The sequence below is a fragment of the Schistocerca nitens genome, chromosome 4, assembly GCF_023898315.1.
Source record: "Schistocerca nitens isolate TAMUIC-IGC-003100 chromosome 4, iqSchNite1.1, whole genome shotgun sequence".
Taxonomy (NCBI): Eukaryota; Metazoa; Arthropoda; class Insecta; order Orthoptera; family Acrididae; genus Schistocerca; species Schistocerca nitens.
The window spans coordinates 512987101-512999524 of NC_064617.1; the positions used below are offsets into that span (position 1 = coordinate 512987101).

Here is a 12424-nt window from a genome sequence, read left to right on the forward strand (position 1 = left end):
AGAAAACACCCTTTCTGACAAATGTCTATATTTCCTAAGTAAAATTTATAATCAATTGCCAAACTCTGTCCCCCTGTTATTTCCACGCGATCTAACATTAATAACGTGAAATGAGTGACATTATCTATGTATCAAACGTTAGAAGACACAACTTCGAAAGATGATCTGCAGTGGTGTGGAACCTCAGTGGAAATAAACTAACGTGATTACAGCTGTTTAGCTTTATAGCCCTAATACGTCAAAGCAATTTACGATATCACCATATCTACTGCATCTGGTGCGTCGGCGTGCTGGTTCTCGTACACGTCTGCATTGATGGAAGAACTCCAGCCACAAAATAAAACTCTTTCAAACACTAGGACGGCAGAAAGCGGTCCTCTGAGTAATGCACTCTAATACTGTCTTCTCCTCTCTGTGTTCTACAGACGAGAAACGCTAACTCCCAGCCACAAGGACAGATTTCTAATAACGTCTCAATGTAAGTATAGACAGAAGAAGTGCTCCCACTCACTGAATGCTGCGTACTCAATGACGACTTCCAACCTGGAGGCGAAGTCCAGAATTGTATAGGTTCGCAACAGTACAGTGCCTAACTGTTCTAACTATAAACTTTCCTGAGAGCAAAGACACCCAGTCCGTCTGTCTCAACAGAGCTGATATTGAGCGAGCATCACACCTTCTTCACTCCACCGCTGGCCTCCCAGCAAGGCTCGGCTCCGCACCGTCGTAATTACAAAAACATTCTTCCGAACGCCGACCAACCATATTTTAGTCTTTCATCGTTCAGCGCGGAGAGTTTGGGAGGAAAAACCTATACTCGTACAATGGTAGGCTTCTGAGTAAAAATCCTTGGAAATAACCTAGCCTGCATGGTTTCCGAGATGCCGTTTCTTCATTCATCTCACCTGCGTCCAAGATTTTCAGTGTTACCAAAGTATAATCCTTCCAGTTCAGCAACAACATCGTCCAGTCGCGACTTTATTCTGCTCTAGCGCGTAGGTGCTACGATTCCATCTTGCTATTTCCTGTGTTTAAGCAGGACCAACACACCTGTGTAGGCCTTCCACCCAGAGCTTGAGTTCCGCCAGCCATTTCATTTCCACTGGCATTCCAACCTCTACTAGTAGAGGCAATCATTCATTATTCCTTTTTTATAATAAAGACACTCCGTCATCTTTCATCCAATAAGCGTTAACAATTACCTACAAGACGTACATGACAATGTCAGTCTCCTTTATATATTCATATATAATCTACAGCCTATCAAATGATACCTAATTGTGTTTATAGATCACGGCAAAGTATGGGGATAAGTGCTTGTAAGGTGCGAAATTACAGCCACCTTACAACTACATTGTCGACTTTTGTTAAAGGTTCGTCACTACCTTCACAATCACTTATATTTCTTATCGTTAATTTTCCTTCAATCTACTCGACCATAAATGTTCACTGCATGCAAAACAAAGTTCTCTGTTCTTTGCACTAACAATACTAATTGGCGTAATACATCTTTTCTATTGGTTTTCGTGATGCACATATTCTTCAGAGCTGAATTGCGTTAACACTGTTTTAACATTCTGCAAATAATTTTCACTTGCTGCAACTTCGTTTCTTATTGATTGTGTCAAGGATTCTTCCACACCAGTACTAAATTTCGCGTTCACAATTTTATGGCTGTTACAGTGTGCTGAACCATATTCACATGACGGATTCATCGTATTTAAATTCACCATACAAAACAGGTGAACCACACACGAATGAGTGGATATAGTCTACTTCTTTTCATCACTTATTTAGGCACTATACATTCTAAGTTAATGAGATTCAGAAATTCGACAAAGTAATTGCTATTTCCTGTGTTTAAGCAGGACCAACACACCTGTGTAGGCCTTCCACCCATCTTGGCATCTTGAACTACTTCTAAATAATACCCTTACAATTCTCGAAAAAACTCTCAAACTTTTTGACCCAATTCATGTACTGACAGGAGTTTAAGCCAAAGGCCTGAAAAAGACAGAATGTTTGTAATGAAAACCGGAATTTTCTTGTCATTTATAAACCTTAAAACTTCAATTTCAGCAACACATTTAGCATAAAGAATGTTCCAGAACTCGGAATATTAATCTTAATATGCCCTGGTAACTTTCTCACATTTAGTTCCAGAATGGAAATACCTATCAATTCCAGTTGATGTTGCTGGCTGAATTTTATTTTGGTTTAGCCCACCGGTTTTTTCTCTAGTTTTTCACAAGCTGATATTTTGTGACCTTTCTATCAATACTTATAACGCTGAAAAATAAAACGGTTAGCACCACTGTCATCAGATTTAATATTATTATCAGACTTTGATTCCTGCCCTGATTACGACAAAACACTTTCGATGACTTAATGTAAACTCCTTGACAACAGCTTTCCTCTTTGTCTCTTTACCCAATAGTCCATTCTTCACGAAATTTGGTGTTAATGTACGTAGTGACAGTTTTTCTAACATTGTAAGTAGATTCCCTTATTCCAACGACATTGTCAACAACAAATCGCAAACAATGTCAGTTTCTTTTAATCTTCCTCCAGACCTTAACATAGAAATTAATTTGAGGAATTGTAGGAAACGATCAAAAAGTAAGTTATTTGTTGACTCAAATGTTATTATTAGCAAAATTTTCCAAATTAATAACCAACTTGGCATTCCTCTTCGTTCAAAAACAATGCACAGCTACAATTTTGCATGTGGGTATTCTGGTTGTTAAGGGTTTATTTATCGCTTGTCATTTTTTGTTTCTATGTCACTGTTGCTATTTATGTTTACATACTGACATTTTGTCATTTGGAAATAGTGAGTGGAACAATGGACCCTGGAGAATTGAGTGACAAGTGGAGAAATCGAAACATTTCCGACATATTCTTCTGTTTCAGTTCAGTAAAGGGGCGGCAGCAGCGGAAGCAGCCAGAAACATTTGTGCCATTTATGGGAATAATGCCATTGTACAGAGCATGACAAGAAAATGGTTTTCTCACTTTAAGGAGGAGTGTTTTGACATTAGTGACTCTATACATTTGGGAAGACCTTTGGGATTTGATGAATATCGTTAAACACATTAATTCACAGTTATCCACGTCATTGTACTCAATAACTGTCAAACGTGATGAACTATGATCATCATGTGGCATTTTCATGCAATAGGGAAGGTTCAAATATCGTGTTGTGGGACCACTTGCTTCAAGCTAAAGTCTAAAAAATCACTGGGTGATATCTGCTTGCTCATCATCAATTGGTGCATGAACTGTACTAAACAGTGCTATCCTGTGTCATTAATTGTGGTGAGAAATGGAGTCTATACGCTAACATAAGGAAAACAAAAGAATGGTTAATTCCAAACAAAGCATTAACTTCCCATACAAAGACATGTGCACATCCACAACAGATAATATAATGCATCTGGTGGACCAGTGACAGTGTGCAATACTGAGGATTGCTTCCCTGAGGTATAACCATCACTGCTGAATTTATTGTCAACTACTGACTCACACTGCAGGAACAGTCCAAGAACAACAATCAGGAAGAGCGAAGTGATGCTGCTTCATGATAACGCCCATCTGCATTCTGCTAGACTGAAAAGAAATGCTATACAGGAATTGAGGTGGGAAGTCATCCCATACTCACCTTACTCACCTGATCTTGCGCCCTCAGATTTTAACCTTTTCTGCCTTCTATCGAACAATCCTCATAGAATTTCCTTTCTGAGCTCAGAATATGGCTTGACCAATTGGCGGCCTGAAAATCACGTGAACTCTACCGCTCTTGGAATCTAAAAGTTGCCCCAGCGTTGGCAGACTGTTGTAAATAGTGAAGGAAAATATAATATTGGTGATTGAAATCTCTGTTATGTCAGTCTGTTGTGATTATTAAACATATGGAAACTTATGCGTCTACCTAATAATTATCTGAGATTCTCTGTATGATTTGAGACTCATATTTGCTGTCACATTTTTGAAAGGTGTTAAATGCACATCCTTGTTTGCATATACTTCTGCTGAAACATTTTCTTCATATGTGGGCATTTCAGAATATTTCATTCTGATAAATTCCAGCAAGTGCATCTCATTTAAAAGTACCTCGAACTGTAATTCCCAATTATGTACTAAAATTGTTTCCATCAAACAGTGAAATTTTGTATTTCTCTGCCTTACCATCTTTGGTCAGTAGTGAAGTAACGTCCAAGGTAAAGGAAAAAATTATACAGGCATATTATTTGTGCTATAAAAGAATGTAGTGTGGGACAATATGTTGAGAATGTGGGTTTCACAAGAGGCGTGCCAGAGATAAATCCCTGCAGGCGCACTATCCTCTGTGTTCTCAGTGGCTCAGATGGATAGATCGTCTGCCATGTAAGCAGGAGATCCCGGGTTCGAATCCCAGTCAGGGCACACATTTTCATCTCTCCCCGTTGACGTATGTCAACGCCTGTAAGCAGCAAAGGGTGTTCATTCCATTGTAATTTCATTCTAACGAGCTGCTAGGTCACCGATGGTATCTGTTCTTTCAGACATGTACGATAGAACAGATACCATCTTAGTAGATATTATTGATATTACTGTAGTCTGTGTTTTTGTGCCTTTATTCTACTGAAATTCTCAATAATGTGGTTGAAATGTGTTTCATTCGAAATTTTTCTTTCCATTAATAAAATGGACAAATTGGCTAGTCATTCTTGATTCATCATAGAGAGAAGATAATTTTTTATTAGTTCCAATTTAGAAAACACTCAACTGCATCTCATTTACTGAACATATTTTGGCCTTGTTTGGGATTTGATTAAAAGTGGTCTGATACTGGGGGAGAGGGGGGGGGGCTTCCAGTTCTCGAGGCCCTCGAGTTTTGGATCCCCTAGGACCAATCGCCTAGTACACACCATCCCATCATTCTGCCCCCCCACTCCTTTAGTCAATCACTGGTTTGGACACACATACTTATGCACTTCTGTAGGATCCGAGCGATATAGACTCCCACGTTCAGTGAACATCCAGAGACTTTGGAACTCTAAACCGTCTTCTGTTATAAATAAGCCCCACGCCATAATAGACTGCAGGAAGATCTTGGAACAATAATATTACCTTGCCATCAAATACTAAAACACTAATGAAGTAGAACAGTCTTGAAATTAACAATTTAATATCATGTTACCTGCACGAAGTGAACATAAACCTCTGACGTATGTAGGCTAATTCACAGTGGCTGTCATATTGAGTCACCTCTGAACATCATCAAATCAGACTGTATTCACACTGTCCATCACTCTGTGTCTTTTATTCTTATTTATTTACAGCATGTGGTCACCGCTGTTCAGTTATTGTAAAACCTAAATAACTTTTCACTTTCTGATACCTGACTCCACTTGTGGAAGAACACTCAATAAAAAAAAACATCCAATTTGTCATGGAACATTAGCAATTTGCCATGAAAACAGAATACTGTACAGTAAGTCCTGCAGTCTTGGCACTAGATAACTCAGCAGTCCCGATATCTCAGCCACCCCTGCCACATCCTATGGCAGGACAGATAACCGTTTTCCTCACGTCACACTCCAATTCCGCCTGACGCCAGCCCTCTCAATCTACCAGCACCCTATGCCATGGTTAGACAATTCATTAATCGCATGCCGTAAGACGATGTGAGTGAATATTGTTCAGAGCTGGTTCAAAGTTTTTACATACTTTACAGTACAGTACTCTGCAATGGCATCTTCTGTTAAGAAAAATAGGTTAACTTGTCTATCAAGCACAAATTTGGCACATTAAAGAGACGGAATAAGGGAAAAAGAGTCAATGCAATAGTTAAGAACTTGGGAGTCGACAAAAGTACTATCGAAGACTGGATGAATAAGTGGATGGTCATGAAGTCTTGATGTGTTAAGTGTAGACACATTGAAAAAGAGGAAAATTGTAAAGGAAAGTGAGTTTAGTGAGGTAAATGAAGCACTTAGCATTTGGTTTTGCCAAATGGGAGAGAACAGCATGCCGATTAGAGGACTGATCTTGCAAGGCCTTGAAATTTTATGAAGAATTAGAAAAAAGGCAACGATCTTAACTTTGTAGCAAGCACTGGCTGGCTTGGTACCTGGAAAAAACGATATGGAGTCCGACAGCTTAGTATCTGTGAATGAAAACTATACATGGAGATTATGTCTCAGTTTAAGGAAAAGTTTCAGAAATTTATCGGAGTTGAAGGTTTCAGCAATTGTACAATTGAATTATAAACTTTTACCAACTAAAGGTCCTGCTTTCAAGGAAGAACAGTAGCTCCTGATTTTAAAAGGAACAAAGAGAATGTCACATTCCTAGCATGCAGTCACAGAACAGGTGACTACAAATTAAAACTTGGTCTCATTGGAGAATCAAAGAACCCACATGCCTTTAAGCATACTGAAACAGATACCATTTCAGCTTGATACCGAAAATAGTCAGTTGCTGAATGAGTGGTGTAATTTTCAAGGAATAGTTTCATTAGTTGAGCATTTTTAAAGTCTAAATATCTACTAAGGAAGGCTATTCTGATTTTGAACAACACATATTTGCACCCAGACACCGAAGAGTTAAAAAAATTGGGATATAAAATCAATATTATTACTACCCAACATCTCAGCCTTATGTCAGCTCATGGACCAAGGATTTTGTTTAGCCTGAAAAGAAGACATAGGCTCACGCTGTTTTACTACCTTCTTTCTGCAAACGATGGAAGATCTTATCCAAAACTTGAAGAAAATTGACCTAGTGGATGTTACCCAAAGGGTGGCGATCTCCTGGAACGAGTTAGGGTCACAAACACTAGTTTATTCCTGGAAAAACTCCTTGATCACCAGAGGAATGAGTTCATTGAATATCATGATACAGAAAATGTATACTGAATTGACCTTGGTAACAAAGTTCCTGGATGCAAAGAAGCCAATGGAAATGAAGTCTAGGAGTGGTTCCAGAACGATGCAGAAATTATTGCTGCTGTACCGTGCGTGAGTCGTGCTTCGGTAGCTCAGTTGGTAGAGCACTTGCCCACGAAAGACAAAGGTCCCGAGTTCGAGTCTCGGTCGGGCACACAGTTTTAATCTGCCAGGAAGTTTCATATCAGCGCACACTTCGCTGCAGAGTGAAAATCTCATTCTGGAAACATCCCCCAGGCTGTGGGTAAGCCATGTCTCTGCAATATCCTTTCTTTCAGGAGTGCTAGTTCTGCAAGGTTCACAGGAGAGCTTCTGTAAAGTTTGGAAGGTAGGAGACGAGGTACTGGCAGAAGTAAAGCTGTGAGTACCGGGCATGAGTCGTGCTTCGGTAGCTCAGTTGGTAGAGCACTTGCCCGCAAAAGGCAAAGGTCCCGAGTTCGAGTCTCGGTCGGGCACACAGTTTTAATCTGCGAGGAAGTTTCATATCAGCGCACACTCCGCTGCAGAGTGAAAATCTCATTCTGGAAACATTTCCATTGTTGAATTTGAGGTCTTCACCGTTCAAGATCCTAAAATATTACATGGTGAGGGATTAAAGGCTGTTGAAACTGCCCTTCAGTATTCTAAACAACAATTTACATCGATAAGAGGTTTATTGTTCCTTCTTCATCTTCATGATAAAGCAGCAAGTTGCAGAATGCAGTGCAGGAAACACCAGGGTATTATGCATTTCTTTTTAAAAAATTATTCAGTTCTTTTTTAAAGCAGACCAGTTAATTTTCACTAGAGTAAGCTGTATGCCTTCATGAAGTAATTTTTTGAAGTTTGTCTTATGACTACTGTGTTCATTAATTTTCATTAGCAAAGGGTCCATGCGTTCATAAAGTAATTTTCCTTCAATTTAAGTGTAGATAGAAATACACTCCTGGAAATGGAAAAAAGAACACATTGACACCGGTGTGTCAGACCCACCATACTTGCTCCGGACACTGCGAGAGGGCTGTACAAGCAATGATCACACGCACGGCACAGCGGACACACCAGGAACCGCGGTGTTGGCCGTCGAATGGCGCTAGCTGCGCAGCATTTGTGCACCGCCCCCGTCAGTGTCAGCCAGTTTGCCGTGGCATACGGAGCTCCATCGCAGTCTTTAACACTGGTAGCATGCCGCGACAGCGTGGACGTGAACCGTATGTGCAGTTGACGGACTTTGAGCGAGGGCGTATAGTGGGCATGCGGGAGGCCGGGTGGACGTACCGCCGAATTGCTCAACACGTGGGGCGTGAGGTCTCCACAGTACATCGATGTTGTCGCCAGTGGTCGGCGGAAGGTGCACGTGCCCGTCGACCTGGGACCGGACCGCAGCGACGCACGGATGCACGCCAAGACCGTAGGATCCTACGCAGTGCCGTAGGGGACCGCACTGCCACTTCCCAGCAAATTAGGGACACTGTTGCTCCTGGGGTATCGGTCCCCTTCCTGGGACAATGAATTCACGGTGTTCTTATTTCAATTTCCAGGAGTGTATATTCGTAAGTTACATTGATATAAAGTCCATATATTAGGTATTTTCTGAAGTTTATTTGGACAGTTTAAGTTTGAATTCCATCATTATTTGTAAATTGTTGCATCTCAAACAACAAATAAAAGTATTTAATAACGAAAGATTCATTCTTTTTTTTAACACCTTTTCCGATAACTCGGCATTTTGAGGAAATCGGCCACTCTACAGTCCTCGATAGGCCACGGTTTCGAGACTTCATGAACTGATAAACATGAAAGGAGATTTAAAACCAGAAATATTAAGACGAATTAAATTGGGCTGGCAAGCTTATGGGAGGCACTCTTCAATTTTGAAATCTATTTTTGACCAACATATATTGCCAGTAATAATTTATAGCTGCGAAACATGGACATTAAATGAGTTCATTGTTAGGAAGCTAACAGTAGCCCGAAGTGGAATGGAAAGATCAATGTTGGGTTGCATGAAAAAAGAAAGGTAGAGAGCAGTTGAAATATGACGAAAAACGAAGCTCACCAACATAATGGAAAGAGTGAATACATTGAAATTGCAATGGGCTGGTCATGTTGCTCGAACAAACGATGGTAGATGGTCTAAACTAGTCCTAGACTGGAGCCCAATTTACCAAAAACACCTAGAGGACGGCCACCAGACAAATGGGACAGAGATATAAGAAAGACAGTGGGATTCAGTTAGCAACGGGAAGCTCAGGATCGGAAGAAATCGAAGATCTTACTGGGATAGTTTGTTATACGCCGACTCAAAGAAGGCCACATCATTAAGTGATAGAACTGGCTGATGATATATATTAAGAAAATACAAAAGCACAAGATCCACTACTAAGTCATTTGTAAGTGCGGCTGAGTAAGTCAACTTCTGATGTTAGTAGCTGACGACGCCGTCAAAAATTTCTCCGTGAGAAATCTTAACATGACGTGATGGCCCGCTAATGCCTATAAGAATGCCGCCATTTGAACTCATCTAATATGCCAGCCAGTTGGAATTGGCCTAATTTTTAAATTTATGTATGCATATAATAGCAGTATATTGAAGATTTAACTGTCTTCAGTAACTTCCGTGTAGTGTAGTGGCTGTATTGTTTCCAGTAAAGAGTCAATAATATTGAATTTAAAAAAAAACGGAACACTATAACACTCTGTATGTATTTTGTATACCCTTTGCTGTAGGTTATCTTATCCTACATGCGTATTTTCATCTATGATAAGCGTAGCTAATCGTTTAACTTGGTTGATTATTTTGAGACACGTTATCATGTTATTACATAAACAGTAATTCTTACGCGTATTGTGGCTCAAGAACGGAAGCTTAACATACATTTTAATTTATTAAATGTACTTACTGTCTTGGTGTGTTGAAATACTGCCGCTTGGGTTGCTAGCGTATTCTACCAAAAGATCTTTGGTAGTAAGTTAATCTTTCAACTGCGCAGACTCCCAAAAAAAAAAAAAAAAAAAAAAGGCCAAAAAATGGTGACACTTATGGAGAGGTTATGGAAACAGGCATTACGTACATTTTCAAAGCGAAATGTACTTTCACAGCAGTCATTCGAAGAGAGCTTTTTGGTACTGAAATCATTAGCTGATGCGGTAACTGCTGCGGACGTTAAACTTGACCTGAAGTTGCTGGAAAGGCATCCCTTAGGTCCTCTGAGCAGAAGAAAGCCACCTGTGACTTACATCGAAATATATGAGGATGATAATGTTACTATTGGAATATTTATTTTAAAAGCTGGCGTCAAGTTACCCTTGCATGACCACCCTCAGATGTACGGTATTTTGAAAGTGATTTCAGGAACTGTTACCATCCAGAGCTATAGTGTTGTACCAAGTGATCGCATAAGTCCTAGATGTGGTTCTGAAGCCAAGTGTGTGTATGCAGAAAAACTCCCAGAAGTGACAGTGAATCAGAGTGATAATTCATGCACTCTAACGCCTGCAGAACGGAACCTGCATGAAATAAGAAGTGTAGATGGCCCAGCAGCATTTTTGGATATCCTGGCACCTCCTTATGATTCAGAGACAGGTGACTCTGATCTGACAGATCGGTCGTGTCATTACTTCGTCGAAGTGCCGTGGACAAGTGATGTTTGTGACAAAAATATCAAGAGGCTGTGTGTCATACCCAGTCCACCAGATTTCTGGAGCGATTCTGCGCCGTATAACGGCCCAGAATTACGGTGGGTACATTAGCCGATTAATCTGTTTTTGTCTGCACAGAAATCACAAATGTTTATGTTGCTCTTAGACTGTATGATCGCAGATGAAGCAGGTAATAACACACCAAGAAATGTCAGAATTTCCGTACAGCCATTAACAATCGAAAAGTGCATAATGTGTTTGAGTAGTACGTGCCCCACTTTGTATTGATTAGGCTATATATTTTGTGGGCTGTTAGGAGTGCCATAGTTCTGTGAGACTGGCAATATGTAAGTACCACCTAACAGTGATATTGATTTGTTTTGTTTTGAAAACGTGTTTATATGCTTGTAGTCCTGGTGTGGGAAAAAGATGAGATATGCTGGTGAATAATGATTCCAGAATGACAGATGGAGAAATTTATTACCGTCATTGAAGCAAAACTTTGAAATCCCTACTAATACTCTTATTAGGCCTAGTTTGTTTCTTCATCCAGGGATCATCTGATAATGATGTAGGATTTGTCATCATAATACAGTGGGATTAAGTAGCACAAATACACAGGGGTGGCATAGAACATATAATGATTTTGGGAGACCGGGACACACATTTTCAGCTGTCCACATCGAGGTATATCAACAACACCTGTCGGCAGCTGAGGGTTTCAGTTATCATTTATTCCAGGGAAAAGCTGCACGGTCATCAACAGTATTCTGTTCTTTCGAGAACAGTTACTGTCTTCATATATATAGTTAAAAGGCTACCCAGCCATTGACCTTCGTCTGTGTGAATGCGCACAGGTTGCCCAAACTCTTACGGGAATCGCCAAAATGTGCGCAAGTAATGAGTGAATGGGCAAATATCTATAAGGTACATTACATATGTAGAATTGTGGACAGTTGGGAATGTGAGTCTCACGGGAAGCGTGCAAGGGAGAAGTCCCCTGCAGTCGCGCTATTCATCTGTGTCCTCGGTGGCTCAGATGCATAGAGCATCTGCCATGTAAGCAGGAGATCCCGGGTTCAAGTCCCGGTCGGGGCACACACTTTCAGCTGTCCACATCGAGGTATATCAACAACACCTGTCGGCAGCTGAGGGTTTCAGTTAGTCATTGTTTATTAATTACTCCATTTTCCATAATACCACTTCATTGTAATCATTTAAGTTATCAGTTTGCTAGTTGTGTGTCATGGTCAAAGAGTCAGTACATGACTAGATAAACTTTCATATCATAGGCTAAGTGTTAACTTCCAAATTAATATCATTGCTTTATTTGTTTAATAATCATTTTACAACAATATACGATCTGTCAGCATAATACAAGGAAAACATAATCATATATACAGAAAAATAAATATAAAAATGTCTAATGATTAGAGAAAGCGGGGGGGGCGACATGTTGAAGGAATCACCCCGAAATAGTTTATAGGAAAACCACACAATATCTAAACCAGAATGAATGGGCTGAGCAAGACCTCCCACATCTTAGATCAATGTATTAACAAATGCACTAGGCCTATCTCAATTGTTTATACATAAAATACAGTTCTCTTATATACATACTTGAGACAAGGTAATTTAGTAACATAAAAATGGTTATGAACTGTTTCTTTAGTCCTTTCACACTTTTCATTGTACAAAACTCCACACTCTTGCTGGTGTTTTTAGAGCCATGGCCATGCTGCCATTCCTCTGTTACATGTCAATCTCTTCCTTTATGCCTGTCTGAGGAACTGGGCCAATTTCTCCTCATGATGAGTGAGATGTTGAATTCAGGAAAATAGTGAGATATTAGTATCCCACAACAGCAGTTT

The 12424-nt window shown here is 40.0% G+C and overlaps 1 protein-coding gene and 1 non-coding gene across 2 annotated transcripts in view; both read left to right on the forward strand.

Moving 5' to 3' along the window:
- Window positions 1–7313: 7313 nt before the first annotated feature.
- On the forward strand, window positions 7314–7388 carry Trnal-caa (transfer RNA leucine (anticodon CAA)). The gene has a single exon. It is a non-coding gene; the product is annotated as a tRNA-Leu (tRNA).
- A 2371-nt stretch (window positions 7389–9759) lies between these two features.
- LOC126252930 (2-aminoethanethiol dioxygenase) overlaps window positions 9760–12424 on the forward strand; it is a 47830-nt gene continuing 45165 nt past the window's right edge. Inside the window, exon 1 of the mRNA XM_049953925.1 lies at window positions 9760–10651. Coding sequence (XP_049809882.1) covers window positions 9942–10651 — 710 coding nt within the window. The 5' untranslated portion in view covers window positions 9760–9941. The remainder of the gene's footprint in view (window positions 10652–12424) is intronic.